Below are 20,534 nucleotides of genomic sequence, written 5' to 3' on the forward strand. Positions count from 1 at the left end.
CATGTCAGCTTGTGAAGGTTTAAGCAGGGATTTGTGGGGGGAAAAGTGGGATCCTGTGTAGTTGAACTCTGAAGCAGGAAGTTTTGCAAGAGCTTTTCTGAGAGGTGCACTGGGAGCAGAGGGGAAAAGCTGTCTGAAAAAAAGGACTCTCACTCCAAAACAAGTCGTATCTGGCTTGCACAGGGAGGTTTTTTTTCATTTCTAGGGGTTGTAATGCAATACACAGTGATACAGGGTTTTGTTACAGGAGGAGGGAGGAGAGCTGAAGAGTGTGATTATCACAAGGAGCCAAAACCAGAGGATTAAGCACATCCTCATTTTTTATAGCACCTTCCAAGATGTGCACAGTTCTGATCTGCTATATCCTGTTGGAACACACTTTGACATTGGAACTATAATGTTGGAAGGAAAACCTAGAAAAATGAATAATAAGTAATAGTTTTAATGAAAACCAAAGAGAGAGCTCTCCAACTGGATTAAATGAAAATCATGTCTGAGATAGAAGAAAACTTTTTAACCTCACTTCTGGCTTTTGCAAGATATCATTTATTTCCCTCCTCATAGCATGTTTGGAAGCAACAACATGCTGAATTCATGTACCATTTATAATGTAGAAGCAGAAGTAAAAGGTGTTTTGGTTTGTTTTTTTTTTTCCTATTTCCAAACTATACTAAGGCAGGAAAAATGGGCATTGCTTTGATTGTAATGTTTGAGTCTGGAATAATTGTTACTATGGCACAGAGAAGGAAAACCACAAAACTCTGCCTGTTTAATGATATTATATGCCTAGACACTCTGTTGATATAGAGCATGATCAGAGAAGTGGGTGGTTTTCAAAGAAAATGATATTTTAATATGTAAGGGTACTGTATCATAATTACTTCCTGAATTTTAAACCAATAGGAATTTTTTTCTATTTGCATAGGTAAAGTTCTTGTTTGCAAGTGCTGCAAACCAGATGTGCATTCTTCTTTCTAAATGTAATTAGAACATAGAGCATCAACACTTCCTAGGTCTTTTAAACCTTGCTTTTGCATGTTACACAAGGTAGCTGAATACATACTTACATAATATGAGCTGTGATTTTCCCAGAAAAATTTGGCCAGCTTCAGTTACCAAAGTCATTACCCACAGAGAGGCAGAACGAGCACATCAGTTGTGTGTGTAACTGTTTTTATCAGTGTTCCTTTCCCATTCTTACTGAAGTCCTGGGGACATGTGTGCTCCTACACATGCAGCTGCTGCAGGGACTGACACAGAACAGCCATTTGCACATGAGCTGGATCACATATTTATGTGCTTTTTCTAGGTTATTGGCACAGTGAAAGTTTTCATTAAAAGAAGTGGGGCAGGGTCATTTACTTGTCTTCCTAAAATCCATCTGGACTTTCTATTAGAAGAGGAACAAGTTATTTAAAGGCTAGCATTACACTGAGAAGTAAGTTTCTTTTTTTCTTCCTTTTCAGAAAAAGTGAGGAGTAAAATATCTCACATTTCATTTTATTGCAGGATATCTCAATGTGCTCTCTAATAACCGTTGGCGTGAGCGCTGGTGCAGAGTGAAGGACAATAAACTCATTTTCCACAAGGACAGGACAGATCTGAAGACACACATTGTTTCTATCCCACTCCGTGGCTGTGAAGTCATCCTGGGGCTGGATTCAAAGCATCCCCTGACCTTCCGCCTGCTGCGCAACGGGCAGGAGGTCGCTGTGCTTGAGGTACAATGGCTGTGACTTTTAGCAGCTCCCACAAGGTGAATTAGAGAAGCACTTTCACACAGCCTGTGTCTGTCCATTCAAAAAAAAAAATCTTTGGAATAATATTATTGCAGAGCTGAACAATAAATATTGGAAAGAGGAAAGAAGTAGTAAATGCTGTAGACAAAGAAAGAGCTGAGATTAAATGTAGTTCAGAAATCTTCTCAGTAAAATACTTTTCTCTGCACTGACCTCCCCTTGACCTTGTACTAGAATATCCCTGCTCCTTCTCCAGGCATGCTTTTGTGTCAGGGATATAATTACTTCGAGTAAATAACTTAGCAATAGTGAAATAATGGATCACTGTTGATGGGAGCTCTAAAGCTCCTAACTTTGATTTGTCTGCTATTTATGGGAACTCCTTTTGCTCCGTCTGTGTCTGTATTAATACAATTATGCATTTCAGAAGATGCAGTGTGCCAGCAGTCTGGTGTGTCTCTTGACTTAGGCTTTCTATAGGGGCTTTATTCATCATCTTGTAAAACCCAAAATGAGAAGACACTTAAAGGCAGGTATAATGAGTAGGAGGCAACCTTCTACTTTCAGTGGCAGGACAGGCACTTTGACTGCTTTGGGTTTTTTGACTACACGTCATGTCTCCTGTCCTTGCAACCAGGCCTGTTATCTGAGATTAGTTAAGAGAGCTTGAAAATCTGGAAAACAGCTCAAGGAACTGTGAAAAACATTGAAATAAATAAAAATAAGAAATTTAGAAACTACTATATTTGTTAATGAAAAATTGTTGCCTTTTCCCCGCTACTTCAATCCAATATTTGTTTTGCTACTGTATAACTTCTGAATTGATAAATTGAATCAAAATATGAAAAAAACTTAAGTTATTTTAATAGTATTAATGCTTTTACTTGTGTTATTAGGAAGATGAATGCCATCCTTTAGACAAATGTAGCAAAATTTTTCAAAAAGTAATGTTAAAATCTCTTCACTATTTTGTTCCCTCTTCCTTCTTGTTTCTTTTTAACAGTAGCACTTTCTTCTCAGGAATCATGCTATCCAAAAATCCTCCAGTCTAACATAAGAAAATAATTATGTTAAAGCTTTCAGTATTCTGAAGTCTAAAATAAGCATTACTTGAATCTAAATCCACTGGCCTTAAATGATAATTTTTTTGTCTTTTTAGTGGATTGCCCACTTTGTATTACATCATAACTGATGAGCACATAGCTTAGTTAAAGTGCCCTCCTTCTAGCAAAGCAGATTTTATATGAAATCCTGGGGTATTTAAGAGTTCAGCAGAATGAAACCAGAGCCTCTCATACCATGTGGTAGCAATTTGTCAACCAAGAAGAATGCGCATTTTGCAATAATGCTCAGCCCAGTGGCAGAGCAAAGACCTGACCTACGTTCTTGCCCTCTCCTCACAGGCCTCCTCCTCAGAAGACATGGGCAGATGGATAGGAATTTTGCTGGCAGAAACAGGGTCTTCAACAGACCCTGGAGCTCTGCACTACGACTACATCGATGTGGAAATGACGGCAAGCGTCATCCAGGCTGCAAAACAGACCTTCTGGTGAGTGCTACCCGGCTGTTCCCAGTGCTCTGGGAATTTATATCCATGTGTTAACTCCACTGCCAGCACTGCTTATCAAAATCCACCTCCCCCTTTGCCAGATACTGAACTCAAGTGTTTCAGCATTGCAGCATGTTAGATGTGTTCAGGATTATTGTGTTGGAATCTTGCTAAGTTCTGTAAAAGATGCAAGGCACTATGCGGCTTTACTCAGATCTTTACTGATTTTTTTCATTAAGTCCCCTTATCAAATACTATATTTTAATCTTCTGTTTTACCTAAAGTCTTAGAGCTATTCCTGGAAGAGAACAAATATTCTGAAATATGCAGCTATGTAATTCACATTTTTTGGCTGTATTTGCTGTACATATAGGGAAATATACAGCCTATTATATATTATATGCTGCACATTCACAGTGTATAGCAAATTTAAATCTTGGACAGTTACATAATCAGCATTTCCTACTGAAGTTCTTTCTGATTAATTAAAAACTTTATCAAACTCACCCCAGTTCAGTTAATTTCTGGGGTTTAATATAAGAGGTGAAAATTGAGAAAGTGCCTAGAGGGTGCAGCATGGAAACAGTTTAAATTTCAAATCAATATGAATTTCCCGTTACTGATCCTGTGCTAAAAGGAGAAATGCATACTTAGCAGATACAGTGATTTACATTTTCAAATCATTTGAGGCACTAAAGCAGTCCTTGGTGGGAAAAGACCATCATTTTTTCTTGGCTAGATGAGGTTTTTAGATCAGGAGTGAAGAAACAGTAGGGACAGGGGGATGCCCTGCTGCAGTTGTTCCCAGTGGTCAGGGAGTGGGTGGCCTGAGAAGACAGCTGGCAAAGGCATCATCCCTCATCCCACTGCAAGATGACACTCCCTAGACTAATTTGGAATTTGTGTGACTTAATACATTAGAGAATCACACCCCATCTGCCCATCATGACTTTAAACAGATAGAAAATGAAGGAAAAAAAAGGAAAAACGTTCTGGAGTTTTCCAAAAGAAGATTCTGTTGTCATTAGTAAGCTTCCAAGAGGAGTTAACAAGGGAAAATGCCCAGCTTCAGTCAGAAGCCAGTTTGAATGACTTCTGATAGAAATCAGACTTGACTCAGTGTTAACACAAGCCCAGTTTTGTGAAAACCAAATAATTTTGATAGAATTAAAATGCACTTAGCACTCAGACTTATGTTAATATTTGTTTAGAAATTAATAGAGCCCAAAAAGTTTATCTTGTGTTGGCATGTATTTTTGCTTCAGTCAGCATCTAGCAATAACCACAATTAAAAGAAATAGAGTGGTAACCCTTTTCCCCTGAATTCTGTGTGGATTTCCTTTTCTGCACAAATGTGGTACTAATTGGAGCCAAGTGAAAAAACATGCAACTAGACCACATGCTAGAAAGCAGTGTCAAACAACTTGCAAAATAGCAGAATTTCTCTGTTAAGAATTAATTAAAATTCATTGTGTGTCTTTAAGAGCCTGAGAGGGCTTGCTGATAAGCAATAGAATAGCTGTCTGCTGATTTTCAACTACTGCTAGAAAATGAGGAGAAATTACAATGGTACTTAAATGTTAATGAACTACTACATTTGCCCTTTATAGAATGAATATGGGTATTCCAAATGAAATGCAGTTATCATTAAAGCGTAGTTTATCGCTCAGTCACTTTAGATTATTGGTTATTCACTTACTAAGACTGATGCTTTGCAAAACTATCAGCTCCTCATTAATAGTCCCATCAATTTCCTTCACCTAAATCATTAGGTATGGAGGAAAAGCTAAGGAAAAAGTGCTTCCAGGCAAGTTTCTCTATTTTCCTTCTAGCAGTTTCTGAATACAATTAACTTGCATGGATGCACCTGAAAACATGATTCATGAGGATTATTGAAATAATTATTATGAATTGTTTGCAACTGCTGAGATAAATCCTGCCTTCCTTTGGTGGTGGAAATAATTACTACAGGTGCATCAGATGCACTAATGACTATCCCAGTTTTCAGATGTGGTTATTGTATATTGCTGTAATTGAAGCCTCTTAACTAGAAAGAAACAGAGCAATAACACCAAACTCAGTTCTTCAGACCAACCAGAAACACTTGTGTAATGCTCTTCTTTAAGAACAGTATACAAATGCAGCCCTCTAATAATGTCTAACAAGGTATGATAAGGTTAAAAGCATTTTTATCTTGGGCTTTTCCTTGGGCTTTTTGCTGTTAGTTTGCTAGAAGTAAGAAAAGCTTCTGTCTAATGTTTTTTCCATCCCCACACTGCCCTGAAAGGTCCACAGTGAGCTGGGCAGGTTTATCCCTCCTGTGAGCCCAGGTTTCCCGTGGCCCAGGTGAGCCCCAGTTCTCCCTCTGAATGAGAAACTCAATGGACTCCATGTTATTCCAAAGTCAAAAGAAAGCAACTGTTGAAACCACAGCATTCCTGAGCTCCTGCCAGCGCTACAGAAGACACTCTCAGCTTTAGCAGTGCTTTATCATATTTTATGAATGTCAGCACAGACTCTGAATAGTTCCATTGTTTGGGATGGAAAACATTGTTTTCCCATTTATGTACACCTGAAACTGTAGGAATGGAATTATTTTGGATCTCACTCTATACCTTATTCAATTCCAGCAGTTGCTGCAAAGGAAAACTCACCCTTGGAGTCATTATTAAGCAACAGTGTTGATTGGGACAGGATAATGGGGAAGAAATTAAAATATATTATATATATGTATATATCCCTTTTGAAGTTTCCAGAGGATTCAGGTCCACCATGTGTAACAGAATGAGAATGAGCATGAGCATATAGAGTATTTGCATGTAAAATTACCCATAGAGAGTTGGGAAATATAGTGCCATAGCCAGCCAAAAGTCCTGATAGAGAAAAGAAGAATTCCCAGGTTTTGAGGAAGTAATTACTCAGGAAAGTTTTACAGATATGTTAACTTGGGTTTCACTGAAATTATGTGGGGTTTTTTCAAAATTTTGCTGGATTTTATTCTTGGTTCTCTCATTTCCTAAGTTTGCGTCTCCCTAAGCATGCATGCACACAGAAACACCTGCTTATCCCCAGTGCAGACAACAAGGGAACGTTTCTGGGACCCTGTCAGGCTGGTGTGTAACAGAGACCAGCAGGTTCCTGTGTAAACATGCCACTGAGCAATTACAGCTGTTGCCCTCCTGGCCTTCACACAGTCATATCCCCACAATAAGAATGGAGAACAGGAGCATATGTTGTGTTCCTGGCTGTAGCAGCAGTGTGTGAGTAGCAAAGAAATAAAAACTGCCATGCAGAAAGTGAGAAGCTCTGTGCTTCCAGGCTACATAATCAGGCACAGGGAATATACCACTGTATCATCATTTAGACTTAGGTTTAAGTGCTGTTTTTTATTATTTTTGCTTTGCATTATTCAGTTTCATGAACAGGCGGGTTATATCTACAAATCCGTACCGCGGAAGCGCTGCCAATGGCTACGCCCGTCCAAGTGGAATGGCACTTCATTACGATGATGTTCCCTGCATAAATGGATCGGTAAGAGTTGAATTTGCACAGAACAAATGGTTTGCATGTGTTGAATGTGTGGACATCTGAAAATTATATTATCTAAAGATCCTCACTGGGCAGTTTCCAGATGAACTCATATTTTTTTGATTGGTGGTTGCAAACTCCTCTCACACCTATAGAATATAAGGGCATGGGACATATTGTTTACATTAACCTGCATGTGAGCCAATGTGCATTTAGAAAGCAGTTGCCTGTGGATGATTTGTTGCCAAATCCTTGAATGTAATACTCACTTAAGGAGGTATTTTTTTAGATCACACTGGAAAGGGCAAAATTAAGGACTCAATTACACCAGGCACTTTTTGATGTCTGTTTAAAAAACACTAAAGCCCAAACACTTCTCAGTCCCTGCGGCTGCATTCCTGAGGATTGCAGGTGCTGCTCGTCCCAGAGGAGAACCACAGTGGTCACTTCCATCTTCATAAATTGCAGAGCTGATCGTAGGCAGATGTGGAATAGGATTTAACATATAGTGGATGCTAACCAATAGCAATATGGGATCCTAAGGAAGGTTTACAAGGGAGCTACAGCCTATGTCTGCTCTTAATTTGGGCTGTTGTGTAAAGGCCCCTCTAAGGTCAAACTCAAGAGAAATTAAGAGTTTCAAAGTGTGAAATGGACTGGACATTCAGTCCTCCAATATGTCAGTAATGTCTGAAAGATATTAGAAATCCCCTCTTGAGAACAGTGCATGATCACTTGTGTGGAGAGCCAGTCTTTGTGTAGTTGTTGGATGTGCTCATGCCTTTGTTTGAGTAGTGTACTGCCATGTCCAGGATGGGTTAAGGAAGGGTATTTAGCAGTCAGGTTGGTTTCTTTTGAGGTTAATCAGATGAACCACTGGAGTACTATTGTTGAGCTTTCCATTTTTCTAAAAATTAAAAAAAAAAAAAAAAAGCTATTTTAGTTTTTGTAGCTCAGAATAATAAAACCCCGTCAAATAAAGTATGGTAGCATACCAGCGGCTGATATTCATGGGAAAGACATGTAGCCTGAAGGAATTAAAAAACAAGCTAGAAAAAACTTGGCTTCTGATAACTGCTAGGCTGTATTACTTTTAACAAGTCATGTACCAGATGTAGTCCTGTGGATTCATCTGTGTAAACTGTGAGTACTCCGTGCTAACACAGTCTGCCTGTGCCCCCTTGGTGCTTGAGCTACCAGCTGAAGCTGCAGTCATGATAATAGGTTTGCTTATACTCAGGACTGAGGCTGTGAGCCATAGAATAGAATACAATGCTTGCTTTCCACACAGTTTCCTCCCCCCACTTTCTAAATAGTTTAAGGAGTAAGTGTATGCTCACTAAGCACCGAGGGCTTGCTGGAGTCCAAAGCATGACTAATGTTTTAATTTCACTTAGGAGGTTCTGCATGGTGCATTGTTCACTAACTGCCGAGGTGTGTGTGTTGCAGTGGGAACCAGAAGATGGCTTTCCTTCTTCTCGTAGCAGGAACATGGGAGAAGAAATGCTTTATGATAACGCAGGCCTGTACGATAACTTGCCGTCTCCAAAAATCTTTGCGCGCTATCCGCCAGCTGACAGGAAACCCAATAGGTTATCTACTGACAAACTCTCCTCTAACCATTACAAACACCCTGTCTCATCCAGTCTGTCTTCTGCTCAGTCTGTCACTAACACCTCTGCTGGGGGGAGGGGATCTGGCTCGCAGGTACTGTACTATTTGATACTTAACAAAGCTTTTTATTTGTTCTGTTTATCTGGTTGTTATCTGAAGGGACTCTTGGAGTTCCTTAGTATTAGCACTGAAGTGCCTGGAGTTTAGTTATGAGCCCACTGCAAATGAATCAGGTTTGCAAAGGTATAAATTCCAATGTGGAAGTAGTGGTACTTGGGAAAGGCTTTGCCAACATGTTCTTGATGATTTACAGATGATGAATAATAAGTAAAAAATAAATATGACCTTCCACAGTTAACCTGAATGCATGTCTAGCTATCTTTTGGCTCCTCAGGCAGACATGTCTTAGAAAAAAACCCAAAAAGACAAGTGACATGTGACCTGACTGTGACAGCAAATTTGGCTCTTTAGAATTGTACTAATCTATATATCATGTATACTATAGATATATATTTTGTGAATATGCATATATATCATAACTTGATGTTATATATTTAGTAAATTATGTTGTATATATTTGTATATACCATCTTTATATTATTGCCTGTTATTTTCTTCCCCATAAAAAAAATAAGCCTGTGTCTGCTGCTTTCTGAGGGTGGCTACAGGCTTTTGTACCTCAAACATGAACCTACAGAGCAGATGAAGTCCTGTGAGCTCAGCATTGTAGCAGATGGACAGAACCCAGCAGGGAAGCAGAGCTCCCCTGCTCACAGCCATGCCAGGAATCTTCTTAGAGCCCTTAGCTGGTCTCTGAAAGGTGGTCATTGGCTCAAACCAATATATCACAGTGTGAATATATCACAGTGATGCATGGTTTTCAATCCAATCTGACATGGAGCAGTTAAAATAAATGTTCCCCTTGTATAAGGCACCTATCATGCTGTACCAATCACACATTGTTAAATGTATTAACTCACTTAACCCTTACAAAAATTTCATATTGGAATATTGGAATTCAGTGTAGTTGCAGAATTGGAGGTGGACATGAGCAATAAATTACTGCAGCAGCATGCTTCTCAGTGCACTCCCAATTCAATCCTCACAGACCTTTGGAAGCAGGACAACAGAGCATGGCACACATGCCCAGTGCTTGGCTGGAGCATCCTCCATGGAAACACTATGAGTAGTCAGGGCAAGGTTATTTTTCCAGGGCTCAGCTCATTGCTGTGAGCCCTCTAAATGGAAACACCTTGAACACGAGATGTTCTCTTCCTGGTTATCTTGTGGGCCTGTATGGCCATTATGTGAGAGGATTTTTTTAAGTAAGAAAAGCTTTTAAGTAGTAGCTAGAAGTTGCGTAAGGGGAAAATATGTTAACTACTAGCACTTAAAAACATGTAATAATCATATTGTTAAAAAAATAATCCACCACAAGGATGGCAAGGTCATACAGTAAATAAGAAACAATGTTGAATCTTTGTGTGGCAAACCGTGGTAGGTCTTAATGTGTGAAATTAACTCTGAAAAACTTGTGTTTCAATAGTCTTTACTGTAAAAAATTTTTCAAAGGTACATCATTTTCTGCCTTGCAGTGGCTTTCTTAATACTGTAAATGCCAGGGTTCTAAACACCTTGGAAACCATGATGCCACCAGAAACAGGGAGTTCATCCCCTTGTGATTGCTGGCACAGCTCCTGCTGAGCAGGCAGCTCCCAGAGGCATCTCTGGAGGAAGTGCCGTCTCCAGCTCAATCAATGGGCTCTATTAAGGATCTCTGATGTAGCAAGCAGCTTTCTGTCAAGCTCTGCCCTTGATGAAAGGGTGAAAGTAATGCCAGTGGCACGGGAATAGCTGGAGCCCATTTGTACTTTTGTTTCCAAACAGTTTAAAGGCAAAAAGCCTCCTGTGACTACTAATGGGATCGCCGGAAAAGCAAGAACTTTAAATAGCCAGCCGAAGAAATCTGAAACAGTTTCCTGTGTGAAGCGCACTGCATCCAGTAAGTATCTGTCCTCACTGCTGCCTCGCTGGGGAGTGGGGTCAGGAGGGTGCCTGAAAGAGCTGTTGTCTTAGCAGGCAAGGTAAAGAACCAGTGTGCTTTTTGTGGGGCTGAGAGGCTGAGAGGAGATGCCAAGACTGAGCAGGAGATACCTTGGTGACTTCACTCCAGCCACACCACACGAGAAAAGGGTGCCTGTCATATGGGAGAATGATAAATATGAAATGTGGACCCATGGCTGCTGCAAAGTCATGAGGACAGCAGGGAACAAAGGATAATGATTCCTCATTTGGAGCACAGAGGAATTCTATCTTCCTGTTGGGAAAGGAGGACAAGGAGCTGGTATTGACATAAGAACACTTGTGTTGCTCAAAAGTGGACTTATCAATGAAGTCTTATTTAAGAAGCTGTGGATTTAATGGCAATAAGAGAAATCGGTGTTAGACTTTTGCACAAAAATAAGTAGCTTCTAATTGACAAAAACTGGCTTAACAACTCTTTGTCAGGAAAGTTTTCATACCATAGAGTGTGCCTTCAGATATGTGACAGACAAAGTGATTTCTTAGCTGGTACATCTTCTTTTAGTCTGCAACTGGAGCAGAGCTATAGAGGGAGCTGGGATATAAATTAGACCCCAAATATGTGTGAGCCATGAAATGAAAGCATTTGTATGGGAAAGTAAAAAAGAAAAAGAAAGCTGTCAAGCATCAAAGAAGTGTGAACATCTTTGTATTCTCTTATGTAAGGTGAGAAAAGATGTGCACTTGAAGTAGGAATGAAAGGCAAAAGGCCAAGCAGGTGGTTTTTCTTCTGACCCTTCCAATTAAAAACGAAGGGTTCATGGCTAGAGAGGAGCCTCCTTTCCATCTTCTGAACTACAGAGAAAGGCAAGGCAAATTTTTAAAACCAGTGTGCTATCAAGTAACTGGTATTTCTCATTTTCCTTATGTAAATATAAAGAACATACTCTATCCCATATCATTGTTGTAGCTGTGCTGCAGAACTTGGCAGAAATCATGGACCTTGAGAAAGAGCCAGTGGAAGAGTTAGGCCAAACTTTTTCCTCAAACCATAGAATTATGGAATGGTTTGGGTTGGAAGGGAGCCCTGAAGATCATCCAGTTGCAACACCCCTGCCGTGGGGAGCCATGACATGCTTTGTGTCATGTTTAGTCTCGGGGACTAGTTCAGAGTTATGCTGTTAGTTTAAACCCTAATTAACTACAATCTGATCCATGCAGATGCAGAGCAATACAAGTATGGCAAGAATCGTGTGGAGGCAGATGCAAAGAGGTTACAAAGCAAAGAGGAGGAGCTGCTGAAGAAAAAAGAAGCCCTTCGGAACAGGCTGGCCCAGCTCCGGAAAGAAAGAAAAGATCTGCGTGCTGCCATTGAAGTCAATGCTGGTAGGAGGTGCTTTTTTGTGCTGAATTCTCACCTGGGAGTTAGGCTTAGTTATTCAAACAACTTTGTATTCTTTGCTGAAGACATGTCACCCTAAACAAGGCTAGGTTCCAATGCTGCTGTGTTCTGTAATGTCTGTATTTGCTTTCTATATAGATACAAAATGTATAAGATAAAAATACATATGTGTAAGTGTATATACTTATTTTATGTATGTATGTGTATGCATACACATACCTAATGAATTACACTGGTGAAAACTTCAGATAAGCAGAACACGGGAACAATTTTTTTGTCACTAGCTAATTATATTTTCATGATACAGAAAAATAAAGAAAACAATACTGATTTGAAACCAGACTAGGTATCTAGGATTGTCACTTGATAGAAGGCATTTGATTTATGCTACTAAACTTTTACATGAAAAAAGTGTTCTATGTAAAGTACCTAATTTTTTTTTCATGTCACTGAAACGTAGACACCTTGTTTCCTTACTTTTTAGAAAGAAAACAATTTCTCTAAGTTTCAGTTTAACATTATTATTACTGAAATAATAAAATTGCTGTGAATGACAGGCAGGAAGACCCAAGTGATTCTTGAAGACAAGTTAAAGAAGCTGGAAGAGGAGTGTAAGCAGAAGGAGGCTGAGCGTGTAAATCTGGAGCTAGAACTGACTGAGGTGAAGGAGAGCCTTAAGAAAGCCTTGGCTGGTGGCATCACACTGGGCTTGGCTATTGAACCCAAATCAGGAACATCAAGTCCACAGGTATGCAAAGCCATTGAGCATGCAAATCCCAGTACCATGAGCTGGGAGTGCTCAGCCTTCCCAGCTCCAGCAAAAATGAGTAGGAACTGAGAGTTGTATAATGGTTTATTAAGCTCGAGAAATAAGAGCAGAATTAAATGCCTTTCTGTGTTACTTACATTTCCTGCAGCAACAGGGAGCAGGTAGACATGGGAATCACAGGCAGGATATGTTGAGATAATGTGCAAAAAGCCAACACCTTGTCCTCAGTGGTTGTGTAAGTGCAGGAACTGAGACATTGCTCCAGCCCAGGGAGATTTAAATGCACCAAGTCATCATGCAGTGATGAAGACCTGCTTGTGCTGGTCCCCTGTCAGTTGTGTCACACTCTGCAAGGGCTGCATCTCACACCTGCAGAATGGAGCTTGGCAGTCCCAGCTTGTGCTGTAGATCTGTGTCTAAAGCAGCCTTCACAGAAAGATCAGAGGGATATGTCAATTTCTCTGGATTATCCATAGTTGTTCAATCAGACTCCTAGTTGTTTAACAGAAAAGAAAAAAGAAACTTCCATTTTCATCACAGAACACACATTGTTCTGTTTCTTTTGTTCTAATCTTCTTTTCATTTATTCATCATTATTATGAATACAGTTTCTTTAAAAAAGAGTTCTGCAGTTCTGAATCTAAAGTAGAAAATATTGCAAGTGTGACTACTTGAAGGAAACTCAATATAGGCTTTTCACTCTTTATTAGTCTCCAATTTTCAAGCACCGAACTTTGGAAAACTCTCCAATCTCCAGCTGTGATACCAGTGATACTGAATGCTCCATCCCTGTGAACAGTGCAGCAGCTCTGAAGCGACCTCCCTCATCAAACAATTCTCCATGTCGAGGCCATGTCCTTCGAAAAGCTAAGGTGAGAGCACTGATGTCTTAATTTTCTTTTTCTCTGCATTTTTGTACTTTCTTACAAAGTCTTATTTAGCCTTAAGAAGCAAATACCTAAATTACTCATATTACTACATAAATACTGCTGGTTTGGGGAACTTTCTGCAGAAGAATTGGTAAGTAAGTTTGAGAGACAGATTTGACTCTACTCTGATTCCATGTTTTTCTCTTATGTAGAAAAACATGGAATTCTTGCTTTGTAGATTTAATTTGCAAAGTAAGTAGCCTGTGGTGTAGACAGTCCATGTGTCTACTACTCCGTGTAGCAGAGAAGTGATTAGAAGAGCACTGTTACAGTAAGTGATAAGAAATGGCACAAGATTGGATCTGATCTTTTCCAGCCACTGCAAGAACAGAATAGATGTACATTGTAATTAATGACAATGTGTTGTGCAAGTATCTACTCAATGTACATTTAAAGTAAAAGTTGAATTACTTTAAATTTGTATTGCAAGTACCAGACTGAAATTTGCTGTCCTCTTGTATTGTTACAGTTTTCTAATTTTTGTGGTTTAGTTTAAATGGGATTTGTATGACCATTCTTCTGGGCTGAATTTACTGACAACATAAACATGTGGGCAACACACAACCAAGGGTGACAGTAATAGTGTTGGGCCCAAGCTTTTGTTTATTTAGTAGTTCACTGCTAGTTGTAATTTTAAATAGCAATAACCATAAACACTTGTTGTTCATGAAGGCTATTTCCTTTCTTTATTGATGTCTTCTGTACTGGAATTTCTTCAAGTAACTTTTGTTACATGTAGTCATTGATTATATACATTTCCTGTATTTCAGCATGAGCCTGGAACCTAAATGTAGTAGGTAAATGAAAAATCAGCATCTCAAAAAATTATTTTATTATTAAATTATCATAATCGAGTTACTTTTCCTGATACACCATTTGTGACCGTTTTCTCACCCTTATTCTATCCCCTTTGCATGGACATAAACTGCTTTTTCCTGCCAGTTAGCCTAATTCATTTAAATCCAACCAAGAATAATTACACTCAGTTTTCCGTTTCTAGGTTTCAGTTCTAATAGGTTTCAGTTCTAATCAACTTTGAAGTTTGCAGCTTGTGCTTCAAACCTGAGGAAGGATTTATGTGCTCTAAAGCTTATTTGCATATTCCAATTATAGCCTAATTTGTGCCATAATGATATCATCTCTAACTGTACACTCTGTCTTAGATGTGGATGTCAGCTCAGCAATACTCAGGGAATGTGGTCTAGCAGAGCACAGTCCTTGCAAATGGGAGCATGGATTTGTGCTGGACAGGCACATTAAATCCAGACAAGTAATCGTTACAGCTGGATAAACCAGGGCATTATAAAAACCTAAACATTTTTGGTGTAAAGAATACCTTCCCATAGTACATTTTTTATGCTCAGTGCATACCATATAGGAAAAATCCTGCTGTGTTGTTGAGTGTCGGTGTGCTTTGGATGGCACAATAAGTTGGTCAAGCTTTTTGGCAGAGAAATCTTGGATATAGGATTAGGCTAATCAAAAAGGATATGGGGTAACTAAGCATATTTTTCCCATGCTGGGAAAAACAACTCAAAGTATCCAATTCAGCTTTAACAGCTTTTTCTCTAAAACCTCATGCACTAAATATTAAGAGTGGAATTTTGCTGAATTAGATAGTGCAACCCAATCTGTTCTCAGCCCATTGGCAGCCACAGCTGCCATCAGGTGCACATCTGCAGCACGCCCCACGCTCGGGGGTCGCTGTACGTGCGCGGGGGTGGAATTTGGCTCTCAGTTCTTTTGGCCTTTTGCAGTTGTGAGTGAGCCCAGGCCTTCTAGATGTGGCTCAGGAAAGGGCGTCACACGTGAGTATCCCAGATACTTGGCTCTCCACGCATGGATGTCAGTGCAGTTTGTGGGAGTGAAGCAGATCCCACGGCTGTGCTTGCGCTTGCATCTCCAGCAGCTGGCACGTCTCCCAATGCTATGAGGGAGTTGTATAAACGTTCAAAATGTCAGAATATGGTTTTCCCCTCTGGTGTGTATTTGAATGCACTGAATGCCTTCCTTCTTGGCCTTTTCCTTGCACGGAGGGTGCTGAGCCTGTCACCTGGCAGCCTTGTGTTCACAGCCAGCCTCGTGTCACGGCCGTGCTCGCCAGGCAGCAGCGCTACACGTGTGCCAGAGCAGCTGCTGCTGCTGTGCCCTGCACAGCTGGGACGTCAGGCACCTGGGACAGCAGGTTTGGAAGCTCTGCCACCAAAAGCTTTCTCCTCTCAGATGCACTAATGGTAGAAGGGAGTACAGAGAGAAGCAGTAACACAGATCTAGTGTTAAGTATAAGAAAGAGCAGCAGTTTGGGGATTGGCTGTTCAGGACACACACTATACATACACATGCATACATACATTTGAATTTTTTAACTTTTCTTTATGCAGATATCTTTAAATTTTTTTTAGAAAGTAATTATGCATATTTTTAAGAAGCCAGAAGGCATTTTAATTGCAATTTTGTCTAAACTGTACTTGGCTAGAATTGGAGACTCCAATTAAATTATGGAAAACAATATTCTGCATCAGTAGTCCTAGAGAAGTAAAAAGATTCAAATACCCTTGTTGTACAGCAATTATTTAAACATTTCACATATTCATTTAAATATCAAATTAGTTTCTAAAACCAAATTGTTATGTGCAGCAAGAAAACTAAAATTAGTATTTCTGATTTGTTTTTGAAACTAGTGGGCTGGTGAATGTCAGCATCTTACATCTTGCTTGTGTTCAAGGACTGGAGAAGAAAAGGAGCTGTCCCAGTTTCTCAGCTCCCAGTCAGGCTGTCAGTGTTGACTTAGACATTCTTTCCGTGGTATGAACCTGCAGGAGCAGTGGGAAGAAAGAAGAAGTTCCTTTTGCACCTGCAAAAGAAGCTTCTGCTTTCAAGGCTTATTTAACACTTCAAAAAAAATCTCCTACCAGTTGCTTAGCTAAAGACTACTTTTATAGCTTTGGTAGCATATCTATGGAGAATACACATTTAATAGAGTTTTAAAGTAATCTAATTTTTACCAGTACTGTGTTTTCACTTTAGAATTACCATAATTTGAAGAGTAAAACTGAATATTTAAAATACACTGAATTTTAGTAAAAGCACCATTTAAACAAACAAAAAAAACAAACAAACAAACAAACCCACAAGTTTAGGAACAAAGTAAAATGATTGTCTACCTTTAGACCCAAGGGGTTTTTTTTCTTACATTGCTAAAGCAGCCATCAACTGTGACTTTTAGTGTTATTTTACAACAGCTGAAGAGGTGTCGTGGTCATACAGCTGTTCAGCCAAACTAATGCTCTTACTGCTTTCAGCAGCAGAAACAGCTATTTACATGCATAAGTAATGGATTTCAGTCAGAGCTCTTAAATGTTGTGGAATGAGTATTAAATTCAGGAATTCAGGTTGGGAGCCAAGTCAGCAGGCTGCCTGCAGAGTGTCTCTCTCTGGTGGGTCAGAGAGGAATCTGCAGCCCCCAGTGCCTGGCAAGGAGCAGCTGGGTGTTTGCTCCAAGGGGATTGCTGGAGCCAGAGGCCACCTTCTGTGGATCTTCAGTAGTTCCTGATGGCTGTAAGGGTGTCATTCAGGGACAGGTGCAGTGTGGATGTCCTAAGGTGAGCCCATCCTGCTTCAGCCCTTCTGCTCCTGTGTACTGTTAGGAGATGCTGTAGCTGTCATTTGATAGCCACAAGTTTTTCTGACCTGAGGGTTCAGGTGTAGCAATCTCATGATTTGCACTTACGTGGCAGAAGAAATGACAATACCTTGCTCTGAGACATGTGACCAAAAGCATTACAGATTACATGTTGTGCTGTGGATGGTGTCCTTGTCCTCAGCTAACAGGGGAGGAAACTGAGTCACAGAAAGTCAAAGCAATTTCTTTAACTTGCCAGGCAATAGCTCAATTTGGAATATCTATAAGGGAAACAAATGCAATGCAAACTGACTTGATTCTCTTAACCCTGCCTGTTAGTGTCTCTGCTAAGTTGCTCTTTTTAGCCATAAATTTATGTGTTTGCCGTGAGTCTTATAATAAGAAAAATGAAGAGCAGTAAAGCAATCACTTGGTGTCAGCTCTGAGAGATATTGAGGGCTTCCTGCTGTCTCACATGAGTCACTTAGAGAGCCCTGTGTGCTTAAATCAGCCTCTCTCTTACTCAGGGAGAGCTGAGTGCTTTACACCAGCTGTGGGGTGTGAATTGCTCCAGAAGTCCCCTCTGCACAATGCAAACATAGCTTATTTGCACTGCACTAGAAAACGTGTTGCTGTATGTAGTTGTGGAAAGGTGGATGCTGTGCAGAGACTATCAGAACGTACTTGTTAGCATTCCCTAACTAATTTTTGGGCTGAAGCCAGCAAAGTTAATGAAAAAACTGGTACTGACCCCAGTTGTCGCTTAGCAGAAACGATGACATCAGTGAAATATCCTGATTTCTTTTAACATTTTCTTTATCTTTTTTTTTCCTCCCTTTGCAGGAATGGGAAATGAAAAATGGAACATAAACATAACAAAGCCACACACTTTCCATAAAGGCCTTACCTACTACAGACCAAGACATAGGCTGCAAAGGACTCATCTGGAAGGTCACATCAAGTGATAAAACATAAGAAGTTTTAGAACGCTGTTAAGTTAATGGTAGCTTGGCACTAATTTGCCTTTATTCCCTCTGCTGTATTGCTGTGTAACTACGTGTGCCCCTTTTTATTAGCTGTAACTCCTTGTTTCCAACTTCACTGGTAAAGAAAATGAAAACCAAAAAAACCCAACCGTAGGAACTAAAAAGGAGCATAAAGTCATAGTTGAAAGTTTACTTTGCTGAAGCAGCAAAGAACTAGCAATGTTAGTTATAGTTCATCAAACAGCCAGAACACTGCTGAAGACTGGTGTGAAATCTTGACTCCTGCAAGGTTAAAACTGCCTTCCGAACTGTGCCACAGAGCAGGTCTAACTCATCAGCAGAGGCTTTGCTGGTGGCTGCTCACATGGCAAAACAAACCTGAAGAAATGTGCTCACAGAAGTAGCGGTGCCTGCTCGGCCCAGCAGCTCTGCAATGACAGCGACTCATTGGTGAAGGGTTTTTTGGATACTTTTTAGACAGATGCTTTTGTCATTGGGAGATAAAAAGCTGCCAAACTTTGAGACAGATGCATTTTTGTACGTTCTCTTTGTTGCTCTTCTGAAGCACCAGTCATTTTCAAAGGTCATGTTCTTGAACTGTGACTTGTTCCTGAATTTTTTAAAAGGCAAACAGGTATTTTTAGATACTGCTTCTTTTCTATACATTTTTAAGAGGAAAAAGAAAACAGTTGAACTTAGTCCTCGACAGATAATGGCAACTCAGAATAACTTATGCAGTCTTGTTTTGTTTTTTATAATATAGTATTGTTAAACTTGAGGTATAGAACACTGCTGTACTTAGTTTCCTTTGTCTGTTTTCAGACCTCAGCTATTATTTTTGAGGAAGATGGACTGAAAAGGTAATAATTTTCAGACTCTCCTATAAACGGTTCGACAAATAATTGGGGATTTTCTCAAATAGGTGTCCATTTCTGTTTACTAGGAAACAGAATCTTGCATTTTAGTCTGTAAAATTATAAAAATCTGTTTTTCTTTGTCTCCATCCATGTCACTCCTGAGAAATTACATGCAGTAAATTGCCACTGAAGCCCTTCAAAATCTCAAGATTGGTTTTAAAAAATCAGAAGAGGACTGGGGGTGAATGTATAATAAGATGGCTTCTTTTAAGTTTTTCTCTTTTGGTTTTTTTAGACCTTTGGAGAGCTTTCAATCATACTCTCAATATTTTTTTCCTTCTCAACTGTGAGGAGCAAAAAATTAATTTTAAAAATTACCTCAAAATATGAGTAGTATTTTAATCACAGATGTTAGTGCTGGAGTCTTGATAATTAGTTAAGACTGCAATTAAAATCACAGAAGTTGGCAAGACAGCAGTTATCAAGGATCCCATCCCTTTGTGGCCAAGCCTGCAGATTATCTCTTAGCTTTAGGAATGGGTGTGTGCAACTCCTGGTGGGTACACTGGGATTCTCAGCTGAGCTGGATGCCAGAGGACTTCCTGCGGGAGCTTGTGGGATTTGAAGGCACAGATCTATCAAAAAGACCTGACAGGAGACGGGGCTGTGTCCTGTTCCCAAATGCATTTAGGGCCAGGGATCCCACTGACCTTAGCAATGCAGAAATGGGGCCCAGCATGAGAAAGGCTTTTTGCTTCTCGTGACTGTACTTGGTACAAAGTGCCACAGGAATACAGATACAATAGGAAAGCAAGTGTCAGTGTGGTTTTCACTGAAAACACAATTTTTTAATATTAGTTTAGGTCACTTATTAACTCTCTAACTAGAGGGCACATTCTATACTGTATGACTACAGACTAAACAGTGTCAAATTCCCATAAATAATAGCAGAAACAAATTTGAAGCAAAAGTAAGTTCATTTAGGCTTTTTATTTCAAATTAAGTTATTTATTTGTATATTTCAATAAATATTTAATTTATATCTGTACATATTTATAATGCAAATTAGGCTTCTAGTCAGTGTTAGCAATGATGTAACAGTTGCCATTAAGAAGTGGTCCCCCATCAAGAAATGCAGAGTAGTCAAAAGCCAGATCACTTGTCTTGTTTACCCAATATTGGCATTGTCTCTTTCCACCCCTTTATCCCATTATAAAAAAAAAAAAAAAAAAAAAAAAAAAAAGAAAATTTCCTTGGCAAGGACAGGTTTTAATCTAGGCCTGAGGTAGATGTGTGTAAATCTCTGCCCAGGCAAACAGAATTTGTGTGGTGCAGCCTTCCTTCAGCTCTGCTGTAGGTGCAAGTCTCCCTCAGCACCTACAGCACCCTGGGCCCCTGTAGTGCGTGCTGCACAGGGGCTGCCCCTAAACTAAACTTCTCTCACTCTTCCTCCAGCAAAGGCTCCACAAAGCCACAACCACTTCAGTCTATCCTGTGTAACAGCCAAGGTTCTGAAA

At 39.8% G+C, this 20,534-nt stretch overlaps 1 protein-coding gene across 4 annotated transcripts in view; it reads left to right on the forward strand.

The window, feature by feature from the left end:
- Positions 1-18,585, forward strand: part of AFAP1 (actin filament associated protein 1) — a 112,209-nt gene extending 93,624 nt beyond the window's left edge. For 2 of the 4 annotated variants that reach the window (XM_068188620.1, XM_068188619.1), the window contains exons 10-18: positions 1,510-1,721; positions 3,143-3,288; positions 6,702-6,819; positions 8,266-8,523; positions 10,318-10,432; positions 11,674-11,838; positions 12,412-12,602; positions 13,334-13,495; positions 18,018-18,585. In XM_068188620.1, the coding sequence (XP_068044721.1) occupies positions 1,510-1,721; positions 3,143-3,288; positions 6,702-6,819; positions 8,266-8,523; positions 10,318-10,432; positions 11,674-11,838; positions 12,412-12,602; positions 13,334-13,495; positions 18,018-18,044 (1,394 nt within the window). In that variant the 3' untranslated portion in view covers positions 18,045-18,585. The remainder of the gene's footprint in view (positions 1-1,509; positions 1,722-3,142; positions 3,289-6,701; positions 6,820-8,265; positions 8,524-10,317; positions 10,433-11,673; positions 11,839-12,411; positions 12,603-13,333; positions 13,496-18,017) is intronic. The other 2 variants (XM_068188621.1, XM_068188622.1) reach the window with 1 other exon arrangement.
- Positions 18,586-20,534: the final 1,949 nt, after the last annotated feature.

Source organism: Anomalospiza imberbis, chromosome 4 (assembly GCF_031753505.1).
Source record: "Anomalospiza imberbis isolate Cuckoo-Finch-1a 21T00152 chromosome 4, ASM3175350v1, whole genome shotgun sequence".
Classification (NCBI taxonomy): Eukaryota; Metazoa; Chordata; class Aves; order Passeriformes; family Viduidae; genus Anomalospiza; species Anomalospiza imberbis.